Here is a 27,934-nt window from a genome sequence, read left to right as displayed (position 1 = left end):
CTTACTCGCAGGACGCCCTCGGTTGCAACGCGGCCTTTCCGCACTTTCTCGCTTCGTTTTCCGGCAATTTTCGAACTCGCTATCACTTATCTTGACTCTGTACTCGCTTTATTCTGTTGAAGCCGTTTAGCTCCTTTTGGTAAGTGAACTTCAAAGCGTGAAAGTATACAAAATGAAGGGACTAAAAAGAAGGTTCGCAAAGTTGTTTTAATTATTGCTTTAACGAGCACTTCGCCTCGAGAAAATCCGCTTCAGCTCGCCGAAATTTATATAATATTAAATATGCCCCGGGAGCCGTTGTAAACTTGTAAAATTTACTTCGTTGCCTCGTACGGTAATCTACTTAATAATTTCTAATCAAGGCTTTTATAAATTGAGAGCTCAGTGAGGGCACGGGATGTGCTTAATCGAATTTTCGACTAAGCGATTTTCTCTGAAAAGACCTGCTTAGATTTAGAAACTTCTTTATTGCCCTGAAGCTTCGATAGCTTTTTCACAAGGTTTTCCCGTTTTAAATATTTTTAGTATAAAAGAAAGAAGTTTCGGAGCGAGAACCTCTCGCGTCTCCACCTGGACAGGCGATGGCCTAAGACCGTCAAAAACCGCCTCGCACCTCGAAAATCATGTAGGTTCGTTAGGCCCTAATTGGGGCGCCGCATTTTGAGCTCTATACTGCCCCAAAGCCTTACTCTTTGTCGCGCATTTCAACATTCAGAGAGATCAAGGCCGGGAGTTTTCAAACGCGACTCCTGTTCGGCTCAAAATTATGGAAAATCGGATAAAACCGTTTACCTCCGTAATTTATAAGATTGTTGCCTTTAATTGAGGGGCCCTTTGTGACATTTTACGCCTCATATTTCCCCACGGCGCTACGGTCTATTAGGTTTTCACATTTAAATATGCAGCGCGATGAGGGTCGGGAGTTTTGCAATAGCCCTCTTCAGTAGTTTATCCAAAATTAAGTCGCACACGCCCATGCAGTCTGCGGCCATTAGGCCAAAATTAAAAGGCCTTCGGCAACACTTTACGCCTCATATTCTCGTGCGGCCCTCTTCACGGAATTGGATTGCGACCGCACAGAGCTTCTCCGGGGGAAATCCTGAGATAAGGGAATATGTGTAGAATATGAAGCTTTTTGGCGCGAGACCGTCGCCTTCGTTTTTATTAACAAATTGAGCGTTTTTCAATAGCAATTTCGCAACGTAAAGAGGCAGGGCCTGGACTTTCGCCGACCTCTGCAAGCGATACGAAACAGCTTTTCTTCCCGACAGGGGCGTTCTCCTTTTTGTCCTCAAAAGCGGCCTGTAATCTTGTTTATGGCGACGATAGGCTCCGTTCTAGGGCTCAATTCGTCAGGGCAATTTACTGATTGCCTCGAAGATACTGGATTCTTCTCGCCTCCGAGGGGCGCGAAGCTGAGGCTGCTCAAGAGACCGCGTCTCAGGGGAGTCGTTTCGGTCTCACGTGTTGCACGACTAAGTGGGGATCGTGCGACAAATCTATGACACTCAGTGAACTTTTAGCAACATTTTGATTCAGAGAAGTGAATTTTAAAAGCCCGCTAAATGTGACGTACCTGAACCCAGACTGTCGAGATCATTGAGTTTTCAGGCAGCTTTTTGCAAAGATTTGAAATTTTCAGGGCTCAAGCGGAAGTAAGTGCAGTGAGTGAGAACCGGTTAAATTGAAACGTAGGAATTTCCGAACAAAGCTGCTGCATTACGCGCCTCTGTTATTGCAAATATCGATAATACATCAATTCGGATTTAGATCTGTGTGCACAATATCTCGATAAACAGGCAGAAAACTAGACAGATAAGAAAGGAAAATGAGCAAACTGCGAGATCTGGTTTGGTAACGTGCATCTCCAATTCTACTACGAAATCGTCGGCGACGTCCAATTTCAGTACACGTCATGAATGTTAATTATCCTTCACTATATTAAATCGATAATCAGGACCGTATAATCTTTATTAATTAAAGTTTGAGTGAGTAAATTACTGCTTGTTGTTTACTGCATTAAGCGAGGCTCTGTGCGTATTTACACGACTAATTTGATATCAAGCTCATAGAGGCATCAAAGCCAAAACCAGACATTTCGCTAAAGTCGAGACTACACTAATAGAATGTCAGTCCCTGCAACATAATAAACGCCTCACATCATGAATGGTATGAGATGTGTTTGCGGTACGTCTAAGTTAATATCTCATATTGGATTTCCGGGCTTGACTGGGTTGATTTATAAACGGAGTGGCGGAGCTTCAATTCTGTGGACGATTAAGTGGAAAGCGAGCTGCATTGATTTAAATAGAGTCGAACAGAACTTTCGGTTATAATAAGGAAATAAAATTCATCATATTCAAGGCTCTATGATATTCTGTGCTCTACCTATGTCCCCGACTCATCTGCAAACCTAAAGCGTCTTCAACCGTTGTTCTATTGCATTTTTACTCGAACTCTTTCGAACATCATCGACTTCACACGAGTCCGTGAAAACGATTTTAAAGGTGCACATGGGGTGACCTGGAGGGGGTCCTGCTCTTCCTCTCCAACGGTAAATCCAGAAAATGGCACGCCACTGACCTAAAGTGCAGTGGTGCACCGTCGTACGTGAACCACGCCTTTGGCCCGGTCCCCAAATCAACATCAACTTCTGGTTATTCTATAATGCTTGCAGAGGATTTTCTCGAAAAGCCCGTGAGTTACTCCCTGCAGCGGGGAAAGCGGGAGGAGGTTTTTCTCGAATCTGGGAAGTTCCTCGATTCGTATTTGCGATTTGGAGAGGTCCAGCATAGAGCTGTCCTGAGAGTCCTCGAAGCTATTTTTAGAATTATAAAACACCTTCCGTTGCTTGCCACGGAGTGCGAGAATGATTTGGAGATTTCCATGGGTTTTCACGAAGTTTTCCGGGGAAACTTTCCGTTACCGTGGTTTCGAAGAATCTTTTAGGATTTTAATGAATGCACCTGAAAAATCTCGGGAAGTTTCGCTGTATCTGAAAACTGCCACGGCGTGTCCTTCAATCTTTAAAACAATCTCGGAGCTTTCGATCTACTTTCTGCGAGAGAGAGTTCGGAATTTTCGGCACTTACGGAGAATTAGGCGAAACGAATACGAAGTGAGGAATAAATCTGTTCCGCAGTTTTATCAATGGCCGCATATTCGTTTCACCTTCTTCTGCGTAAACCCCCAAAACTTCGGAGCTTAAACTAGAACTTCGGAGCTTCGAATTTAGTACGAAAGCCCACTTGAGGTATTTCGTATGGTCAGAACGCTTCGGTAGTAGGCAATTTTATGGCCGCACATCGATCTCGATCGGGAAAACTCCACTTTCATTGGCAAAATTTTCATTTCCTCCCTGGATTTGACGGAGAGACGCTTAGGACCCGGCGAGTGCCTCTTGATAACTTTCTAATTCCCGGCAACTTTCGACGAAAAATTCACTTTACGGCCCAGATATCGACAATCGTCTGAACCTGAAGAGAAAGTTGAGGGCCGGATCGTCGGTTGCACGCGGCGGAATTGAATTCGCGGAATTTCGCGCCCTGCAGAAGACAAATCTACCAATAATGAAGAGCCCAGAGTCGAAATTCCTGACATGCCTTTGACGGAAATTGAACCTTGCTCTGAGACAGTTTTTCCCTTCGTTGCACTTGAAACGCCTCTATTATACTCAAATTGGGAGTCAGTTAATGCAGTTCGTGCAGGCGTCCAATTAGAAAATCTCGCTGAAAAGCAATCAAGTGATTTTAAATCGGGCTTGTTTTAACCTTATCAAACAATAATTGGCGTGAGTAAATGGTGATTTGTCGGCTGCCACGTGGCATTTCAATGTTAAAATGATTCATGGAGTTTCAGCCAGGTGCTTTTAATTAATGAAAATCGAATATGTACGTATTACGAGTGTCGAATCAATTTGCTCGATGGTAAAATGGGACAATTAGGTGCTTATTTCGAATAAATTACCATCGGGCAGGTAACTCGATTCCGTGTAAATTTACACAGCCCCTGTAAAAAGTATTGCAACACGTTTATAACTTTTGTAAACGCGATGGTTCGGTGCATCGCACTTATTGTAAAACGATATAGTTCCATCAATCGCCGCGATTTGTCCTGAAGGAATGGGGAACGAGCAGCCAACAATACTTGGTTCCAACAAAATGGTGCGCCACTGCATTATTCTGTGGCTGCGAGAAGTGTGTTAATGAGATTTCCCCTGGGAGAGGGATCGGCAGAGGGGCGCATTGAAATGGCCGCCCCGACCTCCGGATCTTACTCCTCTTGATTTTTTTTTTGCGTCTCTTCAAAGATTCCGCATGCCCAAACAGACCACAAACTTTAGAAGATTTACGTTTTCGAATTCAAACAGAATTAGAATCAATGGCAGAATCAACCCTGGATAATTGCATAAAAGAATTCGAGGAACGACCGATTTATTGCCAGGCCGTTACTGGAGCTCAATTCGAGCATTTATTGTAGGAATTTCAATATTGTTCGATGTAATAGTGAATTACTTTATATTGTATTCAATAGTTCTATTTTTTATGGATGATATATATCCGATTTTAGTACCGTCTACACCGTTGTGTCCTTTGTCGGACTACCTTTCATTTGGCGTACTGCAATGGACACTTCGAAGATACAAGGTTAGTAGAAGCGGCTGGACAGAGCTGGAGAAGTCGTTCCAACACGGGGATATATCCGGGGCACGATAATCGTCCCATGGTCCTTCAGACTGACCATGCCCCCGAATCCTGGACTAAAGGCTGTTTGACCGGCTTAAATAGCGACACATTGTGAAACTCAACGTGGGAGTAGCTCCTAGATAACAAACCTGCCGAAGCCACTGGCAGAAAATAACGAGAACAAAGCAGTTTTTGTAACGCCAATGACGCCACTACCAGCGGGTAATTGAACAACTTTGAAGAAAGAAGTTGTACGCCACTGGTTTGAACGCACATGTAAATCAATTGGAAAAATCACTTTTCTCCTTCAGATAGGCCCTGCACCGGTGAATTTATAGAATATCCGAAGTTGAATTTATTCACATTTAATAATCAATTTTGCAGCGTTGAATGTAAGAGTGGACCGTGCCGGATAGAATCTCAAGAGACGATCCTGAAAAGAACTGCCAGGAGAAACTTTTTGTGACTCTAAAAAATCTTGCTTCCTGCCACTGGGGAGGCGCTACGCCAATGCGTTTTTATAAATTGGCAGTTTTATAAATCCTGAAGCAGCGGAGCAAACTGCAAGAAAGCGCTTTTCCCCGCTGAGGAACGATCTCTCCCTCTCTTATTTCAAAGTCCCGAGATTTACGACTGGAAAAAACCAAATTGCTGTTCCGCCATTAATATAACAGAACGATGACGGAGTGCAGTTATGCAACGCAAGAACAACCTCGTAATGAAAGCAATACGATTGCAGCCGCAGACACACGCGCACGCACTCCACCCCAACAATGATCGCATCAAGACCATTTCTCAGAAGAAGACTTCTAAACTAAAGTTGGAGACGTTACACAATCCACATCAACTATAAGCCTACCTTTGAGAGGATTAAGCTTACATCCCCATCAAGCTATATTTCAAAGGAGCTTTTCAGTGAACTTAAAAGCTTTTCCAATTCGGCGTGCCTTAAAGCTTCATTGATTTCCAGTTTGCCCACCGCACGGAAATACTGCAAACTTGAAACGGAGAGGTCTAATATGACAGAGGAAGATTTAAGTAATGTGAGAAGAGTGCCGCCAAGTGCATTGACTTCCTATGAGTGTTAGAAGGACGCGGCTGGTCTTGTGTCCTCGAAAGAGGAAGAGCGACACAGCCGCGACCTTCGGTCGTTTCAAAACTCGCGACCCTCATCGCTCTGATGTCTGTGTTAATCTATAGCGTTCTGAAAATTATGTAATTTCCCTCGTTTGGGGGGGGGGGGGGTAAATGGGCCCTGTGTATGCATGCAAGCCCGGACTCACCTAACTGACCTTTAAGCAAGCAATGTATACATAGTCCTAATGAAAACCGCCCAACCGCGAAAAGGGCTGTTGGAAACCTTATTGACTGCAACGAGTAAGATTTTATTGGATTTTCGTCATCATGCCCCAGATAACCGTCTAGAGGGTTTATTTTTCGATCGTGCTCCCCTTGGAGCTCAACTTAATGGCAATTAACAGCTCAATAAAGCCTCTGTTTCCCCAGACTGTTTGCTCTGACCTGGTACGTTTTTTTATCAAGTATTTAAACGAGCATTCATCTACATGAAAAGTTGTATTCAATGAAATCTCTCTTTCCTCCGGGAATATTGCCGAGCTGACATATTTCGCATAATATGACACGAAACTCAGAGGTACGGAATGTTTTGTAACATCACAGCAAATATTGCTGTACGAGAGCAAAAAAGGGAACCGTTGTTAAGGTCGAATAATCGTTATGTCGCTTTCCGCAGGAACACGTATACTTTTAATGTGAAAGGAGGAAGGAAAAGTTTCCTTTTTGAAAAAAAATTAATTGGGGATGGAGGAAGAGAATATTGCAAAATGCGCCCTCCCCAGGTCCCCGTTCCTTAACCAACGAAGCTGCAAACTTTATCGTACATTCCCAATAGAGGAAGATAGCTCCATTGAAATTCAGTGGCGTAGATGGTTCGTTTTGGCAAAGTCCTGCATCGTACGATCACAATAAGGGGTGTTTAGTGCTTCAGCAACTGCAGTCCTTTGATTTTTGATCAATCAAGTTTCAGAATTCTCTGGTGATGCGCAGCAACCAGAGGCCCGTTCACTTCCATCGTCAGTGACGAAAAGAGAAATTTCGGCAGGGTCAGTTTTTTGGACGTTTCTCTCCCTTTCAGCCACTTTGAAAAGTGCTCCTTCAAAGACGACTTTCGACGCCGCTGTCTCTTGGGAATGGCATTCGCGCTAAAATTCAGTCGCAAGATAATTTATTTGGGGAGTTACTTTAACTGTTCCTCCCTCTTAGTCACTTTGGAGCGTGTTTAGTGATTCCATCCCGTCCACGGGTCAATATGCAGCGCAGCTCCTACGCCATGGTTTATTGACCAATAAAGTTGTGAATTTTATCGCTGATGCACAATAACAATTCGCTTCGAGCGCAGAATGTAAATTCCGACGGTAATTTTTCAAAAATTTCCCTCGATTTGAGCCGCTTTACCGTATGCTCTGTCGCCCCGGCTAAATGCAGCTCCTCGACGCCACTGCTTTTTCAGGCCGCTGTTCAAAATTCCAGGAATCTGTATCCGCACCATAACAATGTTCCGAAGTTGTCTTACTGCAATTTCCTTGAAAACACCGTGCTAATTTCAGAGCGATGGAGGCCGGGAGTTTTCGAATTATTAAATTTACTTAGATAATTTAGATAATGGAATTTGAAAGTTTCTCAGGGCCCGAAACACGGAAAAACTCAACTAGAGCGCGACCCGCTAGAGCTGACAGTAAATAGCGAGAGATTAATGTTCCTACCTGCGAATGGAAAATGGACAATACTTGAACATAATGCAATGGGCGATATGAAGCGGGTTGTTTTTTAATGTAAATGCCAAATCAGCAAGACGGGAAAAGCGGACTAGAACTGGACGAAATTTACTAACATTTCCACAGAATGGGGCACCGGGCAAACATTTTGTTTTACCCTTTAGACGGGATCTGGATAGCAATTACCCCGCAAGATGGATGCGAAAGAGGGGAGCGACAAAAGGGCCCTCCGAGTCTTCCGATTTCACTCCCTTGGATTTACTTTCGTGGGGGAACTTGAAGTCTGCAGTGTTCAAAACGCATCCCGAAACAAGCAAAAAGTCAAGCCAGGAAATCATTACTAAGTGTCGAGCAATCCCTGAAGAAACTTTTGTCGGTGCGCGCTATGAATATGAATACCGCGTGTGCGCTTGCGTGTGGAAATAACGAATTATAAATAATTATTTATTAATACTGAATGGGAAATCTGAGCGTTCTATTGCTCGTTCTCCATTGGAAACCGCTCAATTCCACGCCTATGCGACTTCCTAACGGATTTTGAACCGGAAACACCATCGGATGCGCTTAAGGGCGAAATTCTAGGAATTTTGGAACCATTGAAAATCTCGCTGGAAATGCTTTTCGACGGTGTGCGGCTACCAGGGGCGATCGGGGCCCATTTGGCAGAAGATAGTGAGTTCATCGTGCCCCCAAATGTCCTCCCCCATCACATTACGGTAGAGGCATTCCTGGACGTTTTCACTGCCGGCTTCATTTTCGAGATATCGACATTTGTACTTTTAAAAAAACCCCACCCCGTGTGAGCTGGTTGAGAGCACACACAATCCCTGGAAATCCCGTCAGAGAACGAGATGTCCCCTCTTATTAAGGAAAAAGCGTGCCTTAGAGGGTTTGTTAAGCAAGACGTATTTCCCGATGGAAACACGGGAAATTCCTGGCAAGAGCATTTCCATGCAAACATCATGGAGCGAAAGAAAACAACTAAAACTAGAATAATGAAATCTCGTACTCAGGAAACAAAACGATATTGCTGCGGCTTTGTGGACTGGGCTTTGCCAGACCGACCGCGAAGCCAGGTTTTCAGGTGAAGTGGTTAATTTGGTGAATGTACTGGATATCTGAAAAGCCTGGATGCAAATTACAACGATATTAATTAAGTTCGAAACATACTAAACCGGGGAAATGGTGCATGTCGTGGTTGACCTGCTTTGAGGTATTAACTAGTCCATTTATTTTTTTTTCCAGATGCAAGCAATGAACCTCACCTGCTTCAGCAACGCTCAGCTTCCGTCAACCTGTAAGTAACAATTCGTATCGCTCAATTTCCTACTTCGGCTCGTACTGAAATTTTCATCAAATTTAAAACATTGAAGCTTTACAGCTTATAATCGTTCGGGATTTTGACTCTGCACGTTAACAACACAAAGGGACGGCTAGGGTAAATGCCCTTTATAAAACCTGCGGGTCCGACCGGACGCCATTCGAAATGGATAAACGACTCCTGATTGATTCGAATCGTACTACAAGGGATTTCAATTAAGGGAATTTCGGATGGGATCTTTTATTACAAATATGGACAATGGGGTTGACATGAACAGGAAAAGAGCTCTTCGCGGAAGTTCATGTCCCGTGCGGGGGGTTCTCTGCATGTTAGAATACAACTGAGGCCGTAGCGGTCTGAGGCTTTTCGAAGGCGCACGGGTGCTTGCAGCTTTTCAGAGCTGATGTTGCTTACCACGAGGACAGTGCCGGAGGTACCTGACCCAACGCGTAAAACACAAAAAGCGGTAAATATTACATTATTTCTCAACGTAGTCTCCTTTGAGATTGACACATTTTCCCCGGCCGTGTCTTCCTTACTCTGTGTGCAGTAAGGAAGTTCGGATGTTGCACAATACGCATCACCCTCGGACTCCACCTCTTCGCCTTTGACAAATTTGTTCCCATCGAGCCATTTGTTCAAGTTCGCAAATAGGAAATGATCTATGGGGGCTAAATCTGGCGAATAAGTTGAACGAGGAAAAAGTTCGATATCGAGCTGATTGATTTAAGGCTCATTGCGATGATAGCGAAGTGCGGAGAGGTGCGTCATCTTGATGAAGCGAAACCTCCTTTTTCGCCGAGTTCTTCGCTCTTTCCTAATTCCTCTGCTCGAACGCCGCAACAAATTTGCACACTTTTCTCCATTTATTGTTTTTCCTTTAGGAAGATAGTCAATAAAAATAATCCCACGTACATTCCAAGGAACTGACGCCATCACCTTTCCTGTCGATTGAGCCGTTTTCGCTTTCTTTCGAGCCGATTCTCCCCTTTAAGTGCATTGTTTTGACTGCTTTTTCGTCTTCGGGGTGAAATGATGGACCCACGTTTCATCGATGGTTACAAATCGATGTACAAACTCGGCATTATTGCTGCGAAACGTCTATTTTTGTTAAATTATGAGTAATCGCCACAGCCATTTTGCGCAGTTTACTCATATCCAGTTGTTCGGTCAAAACGCGATGTCTAGTACCTTCAGATGTCTCTATCATGTCTTGCATGTCGCGCCACGTTAACCGGCGGTCTTCCGGTACTGTTTCGTAAAATTCCACCAAAATATCTGGAGCGGTCAGATCTGCAGTGTCATTGGGTCGACCGCTGAGAAGGTCGTCTTCGCAGCGTTTAAACTCCACCTCTGAAGAAGGGAAGAGGAAACAGAGAAAAATCGGCCTTCGGGACGCAAAGAAAAACTAGAGGAATGCCCATAAACAAACGAAGATGGGAATGAACAGAGGGAAGAAGACACGAGATTAAGTGAAACACGAGCTAATGTCTTCGACGCATGCGCTCCTCCCCACGCAAATACTGCCTGCCCTTGTAACTAGGTAGGTGGGGGGCAGGATAGGAAATATGATGGTCGAAATGGACAGGATGAAAAACATTTTCGCTACTGAAGCCGAGGAGAGTCAGTGATAAAAATAATTGAAAAAGATTACGAAGGCACGAGAAAGAGAAGGGTAGAAGTAGAGACGGAATAAAGGAGTGATCGGGGAAACACCTGAACTTGACAACGTCTAAGGCATTATTGCAAAAATCTTGATTGGGTTGCATATAAAAAATAGTTTCTTTAGAAAATTATTATTCAGCGCGCTTTAAGACATGAAAAATAAGTTTTGACTCGAGGGGGAAGGGTGGGGATGATGGTGGGGAGGGGGGAGGGGGATGGGAGGATGGGAGGAGGTTGGGGATATGGATGAGGATGGGAGGAGGTTGGGGATATGGATGAGGATGGGAGGAGGTTGGGGATATGGATGAGGATGGGAGGAGGGTAGGAGGAGGATGAGAGGAGGATGGGAGGAGGATGGGAGGAGGATGTGAGGAGGATAGGGATGAGGATGTGAGGAGGATAGGGATGAGGATGGGGAGGAGGATGGGGATGAGGATGGGGAGGAGGATGGGGGTGAGGATGGGGAGGAGGATGGGGAGGAGGATGGGGATGAGGATGGGGAGGAGGATGGGGGTGAGGATGGGGAGGAGGATGGGGGTGGGGAGGAGGATGGGGAGGGCACAAGAAATGTCGTGGAGGTTCCTTATTTTGGAATTGATTTCTAGCTTTTTCAAATAGATACTTGTTGCTCGGTTATGCGAGTCCAATTATAATTAGCATAAGAATTTTCGAGCTCCAAACGTGACCCCGTAAATGTGCCGCGGCTTAGAATGGGGGGATTAATCATTTGAATCAATAAGGGGGACACCCGTATTTCGTATTTGCAAAAACCGATCTTCGTTGGATTTGACACAGCACATTATACAAACAAACCCATCCACCTGTTCATAATTCCCTTCCTTGTTTGTTCGGTCGGAAATGAGTAGCCCTCCAGGATTTATCGAATTTGCTATTATTTACGCATGAGACGGCTCCAGAAGCAGGTTTATCGACACTAGACAGTCTGTCGATAGTTGAACGTGATTTAAAGCGCCCAGCAAGGCTGAAAAAAGTCAATAACCCGATGGAAAAGTAGGTAAATAGAGGGAATTGAAGACAAGACGCCACGCTGTTTAGGCCCTGAGAAAGGGCGGATTCCCTTTGAAGAGCCACGTCGAAAGGTGGCTAATTAGAATGCGGGTTAATCCCGATGCATGGCTGGAAAGGGTGGCTTTTATGTCCCGGAAATTGGACCTAAAACTTGGCATTGTTCTGTGAATGCGGAGAAATTGCTGTTAATATACAGGATATTTCAGAACTATTGTATCAAACTCCTCGGGATTATTCAGTGCAACATTCAGTATTTGAGCACAAGTACTCGCGTCCGGAAATATTTCCCGAAGGCGCCGCCACTGCTTTAAGACAGTTAAATGGAAAAACTAGCTTTATGGAGTTTTAGCACGTAATTTATTTCCGCTACAGTAATTACTTAAAACGTTTTTGTACTTGAACGAATCTGTTAAGCGTTTGGATCGTCCTTTCGGACAACACTGGATCGGCAGAGGTGGTCCTGCGCCGTGGCCCCCTAGGTCACGCTGTCTGACAGCTTTAGATTACCTCCGTGAGGACATGTAAATTCTTTGGTCTATGAAACGCCAGCGGGAACGGACTTCATTGCACACATCACTGGGGCATTTGAAGTCGTTCAAAACGATAATAATATTCTTAGTTAGTATTTAGATGAAATAAAGGTCAAGGGCGACATTTTAAACAATTACTGTAGTAATATTCTCTACAAATGTACTAAACCGAGACGTACCAAACCGTTTTTGCACATAACTGTCTCAAAGCATCATAAGGCCCTAGCGCCTTGTGACGCCTCGAGATGTCCTTAGGGAGACACTTGCGGACATAAGCTCTTGTACTTAGATGTCTTCTACGGTTGCACTGAACAATCCCTAACAGCTTGTTTCCACAGTTCGGAAACGCCCTGTAGTTTGAGGTTTTTTGAAGGCGTCCGTGTTTTATCTTTCCACGCATTTACTAGAGACTATTTAAAGGACCTAAAGAAACTCAATTTAGCAGGATAAATCGCAGTAAATTGAGAGGAAATCTGGGGAAATTGCGCCTAAATGGTTTATAAAACGGAGGATCTGCGTGTATCCCCGAAGTTCCTTTCGTTCCCTTTTGGATTTCGTCAAGCCCTGAAGAAACGGGGCATTCCGTTCGAGGTTGCAACTTTCGGGTCCATCCCGTGGGTGCCGTGAAGTCGCGGGTCTCTCTCGACCTGTCATTTCTCCTCCTTGCGGTTTCCCTCCTCTGCGGCCCGATTTCCCTTTTTAGAAGCTTAAAATCTCTCCTGCAACCGCGCTCCAAGGTCCTCCTCCTTCGCAATCCGCTGCGATCCAAGCTTCAATGCATCGCTTACGGTGAAAGTTTCCTATGATACTTGAACCCCACAGGGAGATACTTCAAAATGGACACTCGTAACTTTTCGCGAAATTATTGTTATTTTTTCATTCCAAAGCAGAACTAAAAGGGACGAAACATTCTACATTTTAACATCTATATGTTTTTCTTTAATGTTGCCTACGTCACCGGCAAGGAAAACTGTCCGGTTTTTCCAGTTGAACCGTGGGTCGAGTGGCACCTCAAATTAAAGGTCCCTCAAAGCTACGTCCAATGGTGTATCGCTATTCAAGCTGTATCGATTCGTTTTTGAGGGAAGCAGCCGTAAATTTGGTAAAAATGCGATGCAAACTCAACTAAAGGGTGCGTGAACAATTTCTGAAATAGTGAACGAAAAAGGATGAACGGAACGCAGTATTCGAGACGCATAATCCTCTGGAGTGCAAAGAAAATTTTAACCGCATTCTTCGGGTCCCTCAACCCGGATAAACAGAGTCCCGAAATTCCGAAGTGACTTGACGATAAAGAAAATAACAGAACACCGAAGCCTCCAGCGACACCGATACTTTCATCCCCCGGGGACAGTTCCGAGTCGGCAAAGGTCACAAGTGGGAACCGGAGGGTTTTTAGTGGGCGAAACTGACACTGTCCAGCCGCCAGGACGGCACGCTGGTTGTCCTTCGAAGATTTTTACTTTGGGAAAAACAGCACGTAAACAATGAAAAAACTTATTTGTCTGATGAAAATCCGTTCATTTTCAATTTTGCTCCCGCAAATAATTTATGGGCATTTTCGTTAATTTGATTATCCCTTTTTTATTTAATTTTTTTTGACCAAAGACTGTTTGTGAGCACGAGATCACGGAGGAAGCAATTCCCCACCGAAACAAACGAAGTTTTTCATCGTTTACACCCTGTCCGACTGTGTTTGCGTTGCGTTTTTCGCCAAATTCATAGCTGCTTTCAGCAAAAACTGATCAATTTTGAACCGCAGTACACCGCTGAATGCAGCCTTGAAAGATCTTTAATTTGTGACGTCACTCGACCCACGATTCGATTTTCTAAAATCGACCGTTTCGCCCTACCACTGACGTAGGCCGAATTTTGAAAAAATGGACGAAATTCCAAAGATTCTTCTGTCCTATTTAATGCTTTTTTTGACTAAAAAAGTATATATAGTCATTTGGCAAAATTTGGGGGGGGGGGCGCAATTTAGAGCCACCCGCCATTTTACCTAGGTTGCTAAGAACATTTGCCAGGCCCCGTGGAGAGGCTCGCCCCTAACCGAGCGCTGTGCTAATCTTCTTGAAGAGTCAAGGGAGATGCTCTCACTTCTCTCTTCTTCTAAGTTCTTGGGTATCCTTTGTCAAGTGCATTTCCCATGCTCCTAACCCTGAGGCGAACAAAGCAGAGCCCTTGAAGCCGCCATCTGATTAGAATTCGCCGGTGTCTGATCGATTATCGCTAGAACGCGAAACATAAGACTTTAAGACTTGAATGCACCCATTCAGTTAGGGTTTCCACTGTCGAGATTTCAGCAAAATCGATTTCTAATTTCCTGAGTGCTCAAATGACAGACTTAGTTGAGCGCTAAGGATCTGTTTTATCAATTTATAGAGCCTTAGCAGCGAGCATTTGCTCAGGGGATTTACGTTAGGTTTTTAAATTCGGGATGATTGTTTATTGGCCCCGCAATGAAATATTGCTCTCGATGGGAATAGGAAAAGCTGCAAAAGCATACGTGAAATGCGGTCGTATGTTATGCCCGACACGACAAAATATTGGGATAACGAGTCGAACAAACAACAAATAACGTTCGTCCCGATGTTATTATTCCGTCAGGCAATGCACTGAATAATTTATATCATAAAATCGCAGGCGAAATGAATACATTTTAATGTTAATGCGGCATTCTCGGGCGCCCTGCGAGGCTCGCGAAAAGACAGTTTTACCGTCCTCCCGCGGGCGAAAAGATATCCGGAGAAACGTGCTCCCGGGCCCCGGTGGCGACCAACAAGAAAACGTCACTCCCTTACACTCCAGCTTTCGTGTCACTCCAACCGAGGCGACCTCGCGTAAATCGAATCTACCTCTTTTTAATTATTTATCAAACCTTCCACTCTGCTGGTTCATTCAGTATTAGGTCAGCAATTTTACGCTCAAATGGTGCATGCAAAACCAGACGTGTGCACAGTGTAATTAAACGAGATTAATTTATTATCCCGGCCGTGCCCGGCAGAGATTCCGACCCCCAACCGTCCCTTCGGACCTCAGGTATGGCGTTCGGGCCCCGCACAAATGTCTCTGTAAAATCGCCTTGCCCGAATCTCCCCCCGAAAGGAAAAGTTGGGGGGGGGGGGGTACCCCCCCCCCCCCCGGTTTCGGACCTTCGCGCAAGTGTGCCTATTCGTATTTTTAATTGTTCCAGGAAACTTCCACCAAAACCGACCACCTCCGGACCATCCTGTGCCTTCAGGACTCGACCAGACTCCTCCTGGCGGCACGAAATCGACAACGGGGCTGATTAAAACTTTCCTCAAAAAGTGGATGTCGTGGAGGGACGCGAACGATATGTGTGAGGGCGAGTTGTAATGCAAATACATTCAGGTAATTGAAGCACGAATTGTATTAAAAGTTGGCTGAATGTTTCAGTTTAAAGTTAAATGGGTTGGTCTGGCAATAAAATGGCGGAGCTTTGTCTCGTTCTAGCCGAATACGTTCCAGGATTTTATTTCATTAATATGGAATTCGATTGTGTTCGAGCGCTTTCGGGGTTTAGTTAACGAGGTTTTTAATTCCGCAAAGCTTTCGCGCGGTCTATTTTCGATACGTAACATGAAGTTCGATGATAAACATTGATCGCAATAAGGCATTAAAAGTTTGCAAGGGCAAAAACGTAATTAATGGAAGCATTATTGACAATGAGCAAATTGATATTGGAGCGAAATTTCATTTCTTCCATGAGCGTTCGGAGAGCGCGGAAATCATATTCCGTGTTGACAAATCAAGTTGCGAATTTCAATGTTGACGCGCAACAACTCGGTGCAGGACCGGCCTCGGCGAGTCGCGCGCCCCTGGCGAAGTTACGGTGGCGCCAGAGGTACCCGCCCTGTCACGTAGGTGGCGGTTTTCGGTGGAAAACCTTCGCTAAGACCTAACCTTAAAGTGATCATATCCGAAGCTAGTTTGCGCTTGTCCGGGAGCAAACGCTCTTCGAGATTTTCTGAACTGACATGGTTGCTTGATGCGGCGTCGGTGCTTCCCGCCCCCCCCCCTGCTTCGCGGGTGGTACTAGGGGAGTCGATCCCCTCTAGTGATAATTGGAAAAGTCCCGGCCTGCTTCCCGTCGCATTCCCGTAAGGCCATTTCAAACACAGGAATGATCAATACGTACCTTTAATTGTCAACCGAAATTAAACGGCCAGGTTGAATTGCCAGGGGGTACCACCTAGGTTTTCCTAAAAGAGTTCTTAACAGCTACTTCCAAAGCTTAACTTAGGACACTTTTTGACCATTTACAAGAGTGCGAGAGTTGGACAGGCTCCCGAGCCTTAAAACTATCTCTACAAGCGGCCTTAGTTTCACATTCCTTACTCTATCCTATAAACAGTCCTTGCGCAGTTCTCGGGGTGAGGCTCCTTTCCCGACCCTTCCTCGAGGTCGCGGCGGTGGGAATCAGAGATCTAATGATCCCCCCCAATGACGTACTGACGCCTGGAGTTACGCGGTAGGACAGTTCTCACGATCGGTGTTAACTCGCGGACACTCACCCAAATTCACTTTACTCTCTCGGTTTTACACGACCGGCGATGTCGCACCCTCTTTGCCCCGTTCCTGATTCGCGGGGTGGCAAACTTGTAGCAAAAACCAAAACAAGAGAGCTTTTTCGAGAACCAAAAACGGGCAAGCTTTCTCAGAGTCAGCAAAAGAACAGCAACCCTCTCACCAAATCTTGCCCGTCCTTAAATCCTGCCTCTTCAAGGGACACCCATAGGCGTATCCCGACTCTACGCTTTTCCCCCCTTTTTGCCGCATTAAGGCGTAGCGCTTTAATGGCTAGATTGGGCCTTGTGCGTGGTGCCGGTACGCGTAATTGCACCATGATTTTGGTTCCGACAAAGGCTATTGCTGGGAATTCCGACATTTGGTTCGTCCCTCATCTGGGGATAACGGCTGGAAAACCCAGGGTTTGTCGGAAATCGTGGTGCAGATTGTGAAGCCCATGGGCGTGCCACCAGGGTATTTTGCCCGACCGTTTTCTGTTTCTTATTTTATTAAAATAATATCTAACTGTATTTACAAAGTCTTAACCTAGCCTCACGAGAAATTAAGGAAAACCCTGGGCGTTACCCCATTTATTGTTTTGGATGGCAGACGGGTTTTTTTTGTAAGGGGGGAACGGCTCCTCCACAACAGAACGTGGGAGAAACTGGTTGTCGATGCACGATTCGACGATCTCGCTTGAAGGGTCTCGGCCCATTCAATGCCGAAGCGAAGTTAGACTCCATTTCGGGGGAATCTGGTCCTTCGTTAACCACTGTTAAATATCGGACGTCACAGTTTAAACGCGGTCAAGGTGAACTCCTCAGTGGCCGACCCAATGGCGCTCCAGATCTGACCGCTACAGAATATTGTGGTGGAACTCTACAAAACTATACTAGAAGACCGTCGGTTAAATTACGCAAGTTAGCAGACACGATGGACATACCAAAGAGTACTAGAAGTCGCGTTTTGACCGAACAACTGGATGTGAGAGAACTGCACTGCAGACTGACACTGACCAGATGATTGGTCGCTCTCAACTGCAGCAGCGTAGGGAATCTCCTTGGGAAGCCGCAGTTTTTCGGAAGTTTTCCTCCCTTTCGTCCACCTTAAAAAGGGCTTTCTGACTCAGTTCTATGCGATTTTCTTTAGCCAGTATTTATCCACCAGGGAACATTTTCGAACTTTCTTGAAACAACAAATGACGAGGTAATAATTCACCCTAAAACTCAATAACGTAGAGGATCTCTTTGGGAAGCCAAGTGCCCTTCCCTCGCAGTCACCTTAAAAACGGTTTGGTAACTCAGTTCAATAAGATTTCCCTTCGCCATGTTGCCAAGAAAGATTTTGAACTCCAAAATGGTAGAAATATCTTTAAGAAGTCACGAATTTAAAAAATGTCGTTTCTGTAAGCCGCTTGTGTGTATCCCGGTAAATGGTACTCTGGTACGCTACTGTTTCGTGCTCAATCAAGTTTCCTATTTGTACGCAGCAACCAGGTGATTGTGCAGGCCAACAATCAGTAGCGCACAAAGTCTACTTGGACAGGCAGAATTATGTTTCCCTATCCATCAAATTCGTAGCTCCCATTTCGCTGCCTCTTACCCCATCAAATTAGTACAGTTCAATATTTATGATACTAATCCTTCTCTATCTCAAAGCATCCTTCTTTATCACATTTTGAAGCATTATGAGGCGCATTTTGTAGCCTCATCACGTGCGACTCAAATACGCCACTGCGTCATGATCGGTCAAGGCGAATCTTAGCTGTTATGTCCAGTGATTTGACGACTATCGTGTCAGTAACTCAGTGACGCAGTTTCGTCAATTAATTTTTTTTTACAGTCTTTTCTGTTGGCGCCCTTGAAGCGCGTTTTACCTCGGGGTCGGATGCGGCTCTCGTACGCCACTGCTTCTTAACGGGCCAACTTCAATGGCTCCCAAATGACAAACTTCACCGTTTAGATTCTATGCTTCAAAGAGCTAATTTCCTAAAGAAAACTTTTAATTTTTCATAAAGGCGTTTTTCCAAGGAATTCTTGACTTCTTGTTTCGTCCCAGAACTTCTTTTCGCTACTTGATAGCGATTTGTTAAAACTCCTCAATTTGCCTTTGGCTTCTCCAACAGATGACCTCCTCCTCCAGCCCCCAGCCACCCCCCCCCCTCCCTCGCCCCACCCCTGCGCCCCGCCAAGTAACTTCTCAGGTTAAACTTTTAATTAATATATCACGAATCCGTGTTTAAGAACATCTTGTCGCGATTTGTACGACTCAATTTTAAGACGATAACGACCAATGCGGAGTTCGGGAAGAAGTTTCAACGTAAACTCCGCAAATTATAATGGAATTCCAAGTTTGCACCGACCAACTGGGAGAAGTTTGCGTCACGGTCGTAACGAGGAGAGTTTAAGTTTAGTTGAGAGAAGCAGGTGCATAAAAGGCATTTTAAGTAAGTAAACTGAGTTTAACGGGGAATTCTTAAAGGTACGCCAATGATTCTTGACAGAAATTGGATCTCGCGATTTCACGATCGAAAATGTATCGTCTTTTCTCTCCCCCTCCCCGCCCCCGCCCCCCGACGTCACTGATATTGCTGTACGGGAATTTTTTTTATTAAAAAAAGCAGTGGTGTACGCCTTGCGTAAGCCCAGAGTGCAAATCTAGCAAAAAGTCTCATCCCAACGCTTTCTGAACTTGAGGGATCAGCTAATGACTTTAAATTAAACGAACAGGAAACAATTCTGGCTAAATCGGATTTAACCCCGAATTAAATGATCCATAAAGGAGCCCCCGATCAGGGGCGTTCAAGGGATTTTCTGTAATTATTATCAAGTCCCTTTCATTGCAGGAGGACCTCCTTAAGATAAAACCCCTTGAATACAAAATGTCGACAATGAGCGATTATGAGCGAATACGTCTGGTCATCCTGGGAGGGCAAGGGGTAGGCAAGAGCTGCCTCATTAAACGTTTTCTCTTCAACACCTATTGCAACAAGTACCGAAGCACCGTTGAAGACCTCTACAACAAGGAGTACGACTTGGGACACATGACTCTAAAGGTGGACATCTTGGACACCGCCGGTAAGGTTGTGCAGCCGTAATCGGCATTCGCAGAGCAACCATTAATTCCAGGTGATCTGCAATTTCCTGCCATGCGCCGCCTCTGCCTAGCCACAGCGCACGCTTTCCTATTGGTCTATTCGGTCGCTTCGGGGCCCTCTTTCGACAGCATAAAGCAGTGCTTTGAAGAGATACGGGAAAATAGGAACGATTACCAAGACATCCCCATAGTGGTAGCCGGCAATAAGTTGGATCTGGCAACTACGCATCGCGAGGTTGCCATTGAGGACGTTTCGGAATGGGTATATTGCGAATTGCCTAAGTTACGGTAAGTTTGTGGGTGTTTCAAGCGGGGTCTTTTATCTATGATCACTAGGTGCTGGACTTTTTGCCTAAGGAGGAGTTCTCCGTCCAGCTGCAGAGGCGTGCTTGCCGTTTTTCCTTTAAAAATTGTTTCGAATTACTTTTAAGTCCAAGTAAAATCCTTCTGCAGTAGCGTACGTAGACTATTTCTGATGATGGGACATTTTGAAATTTGTTCTCGTTTTAAGCAGATATCACTCGTGCCTACAAACGTTTGTGCAGAGGAGGGCACTGCTCCTTATTGAAAATAAACGGTAATTTTATAGATCATCTCAGGAAATTTAGAGGCTCTTGCTGTTTATTCCAATTACTAAACATATTTTCGAGCTCTACCATTCCAGCTTGACGATTATGCCGTTCTCCTCCCGAAATTAATTCTAAAACGCTCCTGCTCCCTACAGAAAATTCATACGAGTTCATGGAAATTCGCCCCTCTGAGCGGCAAATGGGTCCCATAACGCAAAACGACAGATGGTAAATTTCCGGATTTTCTCCTAAAGAATCTAAAAGTTAACGACACAATAACACCCCTTTTTATTGATCTAGTGTCATAAAGAGTTTATTACTCTATTTTATTTATGAGTTTTTCTACTTATTGCAGCAAAACGTGTGAAATAAATATTCCATTAACGCCACATGCTCTGCGTGTTTGGGTGTACTTAAGAGAATGTAAAGGGGGTTATTAAATGTCAGGAAACACACCACAACGTTTACAGAACTCCAACTTTGACTAAGGAGAACCCGATGAAAAACAAACTTCAAAGTTCATTAAATTTGACTAATATTTTGCGAAACTGCCTCCAGGCATAAAAGCAGGTAGAACTCCCTGAAGATTCCGTTTTTACTGCCCGATGTTTGTTAAGTGTTTAATTAACGACTGTGTATTTTTCATAACTGCAGAGTAAAAATTCTCGAATGTTCTGCCAAAGATGATATCAATGTCCGAGAGGTTTTTCGCTCGTTCCTGACCCTTTCGAAAATCCTTCCGAAAAATGACGTCTTCGAAGCCAACTCGGGATTGAAGAGGAGATCCAGCGCTTATGTGTCTGCCACGAGCAAAGGGAAGAGGAGGGCTGAGAGCCCTTTACTGGAGAAAGACAAGCCGTCGGGATCAGGTGAGGAAAACTGCTATTTAACGCGGGGGAGGGGGGTTGCTCGTTAAGGCAAAATGAGAATTTTAAAAAATGCTACGTCATACCAAGTGAGAAAGAACACAAATTGCCTAATCTCGAGATCGAGAGAGAGAGAGAGAGAGAGAGTTACGCGTCGAGAGTACGAGTCTCACTTCAAGTTTTAAAATTTATATTTTCCTAAATGAGGAAAAAGCAGAAATTTTAGATTTCTTGAGACTCTCTATATATTTTCATTTTTTTTTTTCAAATTCGCGCGGGATTCCCTTCCAAGCAACCCCCACCTGTACAGGGTGGTCCGCTTAAGATGGCCTCCTACCTCGTCTCAAAAATCGTAAGGTTTTAAAAAAAAGTTAAAAATTTAGTCGTCCATTAACTTTTATTTTTTAACATTTTCGAAACTACACAGTGGGCCAGAACGCCGTGGCGCGACAAAAATACATTTTCTCAATGCAATAACCCACATTTTGTTTCGGCTGGTAGTTCGGCGTCTGACCATAAGTATTTTTTTTTATCAAAAAATATGGAAACTTTTTTAGTAGTTTCTCGAGCTAATCGAATTTGAGGTGAAAATCGAAAAGAAAATGAGCTCTTTGAAATGCTCAATAAATTCACTCAGTATTGGTTGTATCGTTTGAAATCACGTCCAGTTAAAAAAGATCGTCGTACTAGAGCACATTTGCAACCTCGGGGATAATTTATACAGGGTGCGACAATAATATCAAAACTTTTTGCCTTCGACGCGCTTCAAGTTCGACTTTTAATGGGACATCCTGTATTTTCTTTCAATATATTCTTCTTTTAATTGACTTTCAAACGATTTCGCTGTGCAGGTGATGTATACTTCCTCTAATTTCCTTGTTGACTAACACCGTATCGCTTTGATTTATAAACATAATCGATCGTCGCATTCCATTTTTTAAATCCTCTACATTATTAATTCGATGTTAATGAATCAGTTCCTTTAAATGTCTCTAAAGGTAATAATCTAGCGGGGTCAAATCGGGACTCCTAGGAGGTCATACGGTCAAACAATGGCATAAAAATTTACGTTTAAGTTTTGATTGCTTGGATACCTCCAAAATCTACCACGTTCTGGAAAATACATTATCTAATAAGTTGGACAGATGTAGTACTGAAAGTATTAATCAGTGGACTCTGCGAGATCTCCATGATGCCACCCTATAACTTCGAAAATGTCAAAAAATAACCATTCACGGTAAGCTAAATAACTTTTTCTCTAAACCTTACGGTTTTTAAGGTAAGGTAGTGGCCCATCTGACGTGAACCAACCTGGACGTTTTTGCTCTATTGCACAGCCAGAGCCCTTTCATAGATCGTAAGACAGTTCTCTCGGGCAATAATTCCGGGCCAAAAGAATTCACTCTTAGTCATTCCTCTATGCAATAAATCCTGATTTATCGTAGGTTCGAGCAACCTGGAGGGCGTCAGCCAGGCCAAACCTAGATCCAGATCGTTGATTCGTCGCGCCAGCAGGAAAGCAAAGCAGCAAATACGTGACGCGCAGGTGGACGACTGTAACGTGTCCTAAACTGCTTACCGAGGGTCCAACATTAGAGTAAGGGGATCGTTTTGGGCCCCAATAAACGTTTCTTTTGTCTCTTCTGCCACATTGCGAACTAAACGCGGGTGCGCCGCTTCAAAACTCCACACATTGAATTTTTCTCAAGCGAACCAATGAAAATATATTTAGATAAAATCCAGGTACACGCTCAGGGGAAATCAGCGATGATTTTGTCTGGAAAAGACCTTCCTGTCGAATAGACAATAAAAGCAAATTATCTTTGATTTCTGTTTGTTCCTGCTCGGCGTCTTAACGTCATTTCTTTCGCGGCGACTTCTTATTGCTTTGCTAAAGGGGCTGTTTCGATTTACTTTTGCTCCCCCTCTCAAAGGGCTAGAGTGCATCCGAAAATTTGCCACGAGAATTACCGACATTATCAATGGGCCCCAACTTAGATGCGGAACTTAAATTGGGTGCAAATTTCACTTCTCGTTGGTCTGCGGTACGCCTCTGCGGTTCCCGGACCAACGGCGGGGGTGAGGGTATTTTGCTGATTTCACTAACGAGAGTCTTTAATTTATCACTCGAGAAAATAGATTTTTCCAAGGCTGATTAATTGAGTAATGAAGCAATAGGAAACTATTGTTACCAACGAGGCTGAAAACCCCTCCTCTCTTTCTGGATATCGATTAAACGTGCCACGCTGTAGAATGCAAAAAGCTGTAAATCAGCTTGTGAGCTGCATAAATGCAATCAATCAATAATTTTGTAACATCGTTTGTAACAACTTCTCTCAAGTTCTCTAGACAAGTTGATGCTAAGGGGTGTTGCTAGAGCCAGTCGATATAGAGCCGAGTTCTCGTTGCCCAAGAGGTGCAAGAGCGATTTTTGTAAGGAAAGATAATGTGGGAGGATAAGTGTATGGTTACATGGGAACGAAATATCTTTCGTGGAGATATTCAAATATCATTTTTAGTTTATGCTTTTTTGACGCAGCAGACGTGTAAACAGGATTATCTACGTAGTAACAAAAACCCCGTGTATATTATAAAGTTCTTGAGTCCTCTGACAAATTCCGAACATACTTCATTTGGCACACCCGTATGACAATAATAGCATAATTGACGGGTTGGATAAAGGGGGCAAGCAGAGTGGCCTGCTGGATCGCCTGACATTACCCATACGGACTTTTTTTTTTTTTATTTAGCGCATTTGAGCCCGGGAATAACGGAAAATTAAAAAATGAAATTACCCAAGGAGCTCAGCAAACACCTCCTCAAACGATAACAAAACTTCTTGAGGCACTTTAGTTGTGACCTGCCCACCGTCAGGAAGCCAACGGGACACAGTTGGCCCGTTTAACGTATCATATTGTGGTTGTTTTTCGGCACAACCTCTTGGTGATGCAGTAAAAGGACTTTCTCCCAGATTTGAACAGCTCGAAAACTAATTAGAAAAAAGCGCTTTGAGGGCCCAGTGGCGTCACTCGAGGGAGCCTCAGCGCTCCGCAAAATATTAAAAAATGCCGTGATTTAATGCGCACGAAACGAAACGACGCGATGAACTCTCGAGGTCGACTAACGCAATTTTAATTAAAATAAATTTTACTCGAATACTTGGGCACTTAAGGAGGCGAATTATAAACGAACGGTACGTTAATAACATCGGAACGAAGCGCATTGTTTTCCGGGCGAAAACACGCAACGGGCCGACCGTGAGAAAAAGCAAAGTCGATGATGATGGCCGAAAGACGAAACGTCGAAGGGCAAATCTGACAGCGTCACCGCGCAGTCGCGAAAGCGTGGCAACGAAAACGATTGTCGTTTCGGGCGTTTTTCACGCTGAAAAAATAATAAGGAAAAATCCAATTTTGTTCTTAATATCTTCGAAAGCACTCGGAAAATTTAAGCATCAAAAAGTACATTTGGTCAAGCGCCAAATTACGCAACTTCGTCCCCATTTTAAAGAGTTTTTCACGTCTCCTCCAGTTTCCGAGATCCCGAGATGGTGAAGGTCGATTTCGACATGCATAATGTATACGAGGTGGCAAGGTTTGACATTCTTTAAGCACATTTTTAACAGTTTTTATAATTTCGTTTAGACTTAACTCCAACATCGAGCAAAAAAAACCGGGGGTTCTCCCATGTGTGTCTGTCCGCTGCATCATTTTCCAGGTCCTGAATTTTGTTATGTTTGGGATATAAATTGGCTGATAAGCAGGGCATTTTGCACTCGATACCGGGGCAATTTAATTTCCATTCATTATTCCATGTTCGAACTCTCGTCTCCAATATCAGGATCCGATACCAGATATTCTACGTTCCAGGGAAAATCGTCCAGCGGCTTGGATTCTGGGCATGACTGGATTCCCAAATCGAGGAACGTAATCTGCGTAATCACATTCTCGAGTTGATCCACGGTCCCCCAAAAAACGGCGCTGGTGCGAACAGTTCTTCATAATCAAATTTTAGGTTTTTTGTTATTGGTTAATCCTCAAATGGTCCTGGTATCTGGAATCGTTTCCTTAAAGCTCGTCAAACAAGCGGAGCCTGCTTCGTGCAAGAACCGTCCCCCTGCCGCCTCATTCCCCGCAAAATCCCTGGAAACAAGGACACATTTAGTCATTAACCCTCCATTTTTTGCAACTTAAAAAACTCATTAACCATCGCCCAGCCCTTCAGCACGTTCGGCAATTCGAATCGGCAATTTTCCAGGCCGAATTAAAATTTTTCCAGGCCGAATTAAAATTTTCCAGGCCGAATTAAAATTTTTCCAGGTTGAGTTCTTCGTTTTCCATTATTAAGTTTCCCTTTTTTTCTCGCCTAGGAAACGAGATTCGGAACACCGAAACCTCAAAGAGTCTCCATATGGATTCGGATTGTATTGCTCCAAAGACCTTTTAACGACTAAGAGAAGCTAATAGAGGCTCTTGGCTTTAAGTTGTCTCACGTAGATGGTAATTAAGTTGGGATGGTTTAAAGGAGGCTTTTAAATCGTCGGGAAGTGCTCAAATGAATTGTCGCAGTTAGACGGGCTGATGGTCGAATTAAATTGCACGTGGCTTTAGGGTTCACTTTGACACGGCTCCTTAAAAGTGATTCTTAATCTGCCCTCGGGGTTTAAACCCGAATTTACCTTGGACATTAAGATACTGGGGCGTTGAGAGGAGATGTTACAACCGATATTCGACCTCATTTGCCAGAGCGAAGGTTGCCCCCACGCGAAGGGGGACACAACGCGAAAACCCTTTGACTAGAGATCGGGACAGATACAGTCAAAATTAGTATAAATTGCAACTCAGTTCAGTTATCGAAATCCAGAGGCGTCTCCGAAAAAACTAAATGCGGCCTTAAGAATACGCGGGATTTCTCGGAGGAGTCACGAGTTGGAAAGCGCAACATTTCGATACGCCACTGTCGCACTCGACTACAAGATGAAAATTGTTAAACCCTTCAAAATCGATAATTCGATAAATTGAACCAAGGGATCATACCCTCAACGACGGATCCAAGGAGGGCATCGGGGGCGAGACCTCTCCCGCCGCGAAGTCGGACAATTTCATATATTTTTTGAGGAAAAATTCTCAGAGAAAGTAACAGAAAATGCGACGACTGTGGACGTCGATTTTGTTATTCGGGGGGGTAAATCTGATGTGCACACCGGCATTACTCCCTACCCCTTTACCGTCCACCACGCGAGGAGGTCGAGGGTTACTTTGGTGCGAACCCTCCTGCGAACGCCGCTCCCGGCTCCGCCACTGAGCGTACTTGACTGGGTAGTTCAGAGACATTTCGAATACTTGACTTGTTGTTACGCCACCGAAAACTTCTATTTAAAATTTGAGAAATATCGACGACTTCAAACGATAGAAATTTAAATTCGTTGCAGTTGACGAAACCCAGGGGCGTCTCCGGGGGAGTGAAAAAAGTCTTGAAAATAAATAGAACACCTTAGGGGACGCACGAATTAAATTTTGCGATTTCCCGATACGCCACTGACGCGCTCGATTATCAAATGAGCATTATTAAACTGGTCCGAATAGCGGAAAATGGGGTTTGCTGCAATTTTCACGAATCGGGGACAACTCCGATACTCCGGAGGGGTGGAAAAATTGAAACAAAGAACCTCAAAACATACTGTGAGTTGCACTGAAAAAGTCCCGGATGCCTGTTTCGAATGCAACGTCTTGAAAATTTTCTCCCATTTTAGGAAAACAGCAAAACCTTCGTGAAAATTGAGGGGCGCGGTCGGTCCTATTCAAGTTCAATGGACGCTATGCGGGAAAAAAATGTACAGGGTATTCTATAATTTTAAGATTGAGGGGAATTTTGAGAATTCGCAGGTTCTAATCGGAGTAGTATAAGGCCATACTGTTGCATCAAAATTTGCCCTCTAAATAATTTCCAAAACCCCACAGGAAATCGCCTGCGGGTCCCGCAGCATTGAGACCAGGCGAGTCATCCCCCCCCCCCCCACCTTCTCGGCCTTAGCACGACTTTCACGGGTTAAAAGTAAAACAACCCTGAATGAAACAAACAACTCATTTCGGGGATGTTTTCAGTAAACGCTGCACAATATGCAAATCCCGAAACACCCTCTAAATTATTATTTGCGAGCTTTTCAGCACAGGCACCGTTTAGATTTGAATTAAAACCTCTCGAAACGTTTTAATTTATTTGCCCCTACCGTTGCACCCCCTCCTCTCCCTCTCACCCCCCCACCCCCTCCTCTCCTCCCTCCTCTCCTCTCTCCTCTCTCCCCTCATCTCCCCTCCTCACCCATCATCTCCCATCATCTCCCCTCCTCTCCCATCATCTCCCCTCATCTCCCCTCCTCTCCTCCTTCCTCTCCTCTCCTCTCTCCTCTCTCCTCTCTCCTCTCTCCACTCATTTCCCCTTATCTCCCCTCCTCTCCCCTCATCACCCCTCCTCTCCTCTCTCCTCTCCTCATTCCTCTCCTCTCTCCTCTCATCCCTCCTCTCCCACTCCTCTCCCTTCCTCTCCTCCCTCCTCTCCACACTCCTCTCCTCCTTCCTCTTCTCCCTCCTCTTCTCCCTCCTCTACTCCCTCCTCTCCGCCCTGCTCTCCGCCATCCTCTCCGGCCTCCTCTCTGCCATCCTCTCCGCCCTCCTCTCCTCCCTCCTCTCCGCCCTCCTCTCCTCCCTCCTCTCCTCCCTCCTCTCTCTAACACACACCCCCCACCAAATTGACCAGGTGCGCAATTTCCAGTCAAGCGAACTTGTTCAGAGCGTCTGTAAGTTTTTTTTTATTTACTCCCCTCTGCATCCCCCTTCCCACGTCTC

At 44.6% G+C, this 27,934-nt stretch overlaps 1 protein-coding gene across 2 annotated transcripts; it reads left to right on the top strand.

Moving 5' to 3' along the window:
• Nucleotides 1-27,512, top strand: LOC136348402 (GTP-binding protein Di-Ras1). 2 transcript variants are annotated; one of them, XM_066299195.1, is made up of 7 exons: nucleotides 1-139; nucleotides 8,726-8,777; nucleotides 15,222-15,400; nucleotides 19,404-19,635; nucleotides 19,687-19,942; nucleotides 20,878-21,092; nucleotides 22,535-27,512. In XM_066299195.1, exons 4-7 carry the CDS (start codon nucleotides 19,440-19,442, stop codon nucleotides 22,657-22,659), a joined length of 792 nt encoding a protein of 263 aa, XP_066155292.1. In that variant the 5' UTR covers nucleotides 1-139; nucleotides 8,726-8,777; nucleotides 15,222-15,400; nucleotides 19,404-19,439; the 3' UTR covers nucleotides 22,660-27,512. The 2 variants fall into 2 exon arrangements, with proteins under 2 accessions (XP_066155292.1, XP_066155293.1); XM_066299196.1 differs by lacking the exon at nucleotides 8,726-8,777.
• Nucleotides 27,513-27,934: the final 422 nt, after the last annotated feature.

This window comes from Euwallacea fornicatus, chromosome 32 (genome assembly GCF_040115645.1).
Source record: "Euwallacea fornicatus isolate EFF26 chromosome 32, ASM4011564v1, whole genome shotgun sequence".
Taxonomy (NCBI): Eukaryota; Metazoa; Arthropoda; class Insecta; order Coleoptera; family Curculionidae; genus Euwallacea; species Euwallacea fornicatus.
Note: the sequence above shows the minus strand (reverse complement) of the source record. Positions and strands in the feature narration are given on the sequence as shown.

Coding starts and splice junctions, on each gene's coding strand:
- LOC136348402 (XM_066299196.1), top strand. CDS start 19,440: ATGTCGACAATGAGCGATTATGAGCGAATACGTCTGGTCATCCTGGGA. Junction 19,943..20,877: donor TGCGAATTGCCTAAGTTACG/GTAAGTTTGTGG, acceptor TCATAACTGCAG/AGTAAAAATTCTCGAATGTT. Junction 21,093..22,534: donor AGACAAGCCGTCGGGATCAG/GTGAGGAAAACT, acceptor GATTTATCGTAG/GTTCGAGCAACCTGGAGGGC.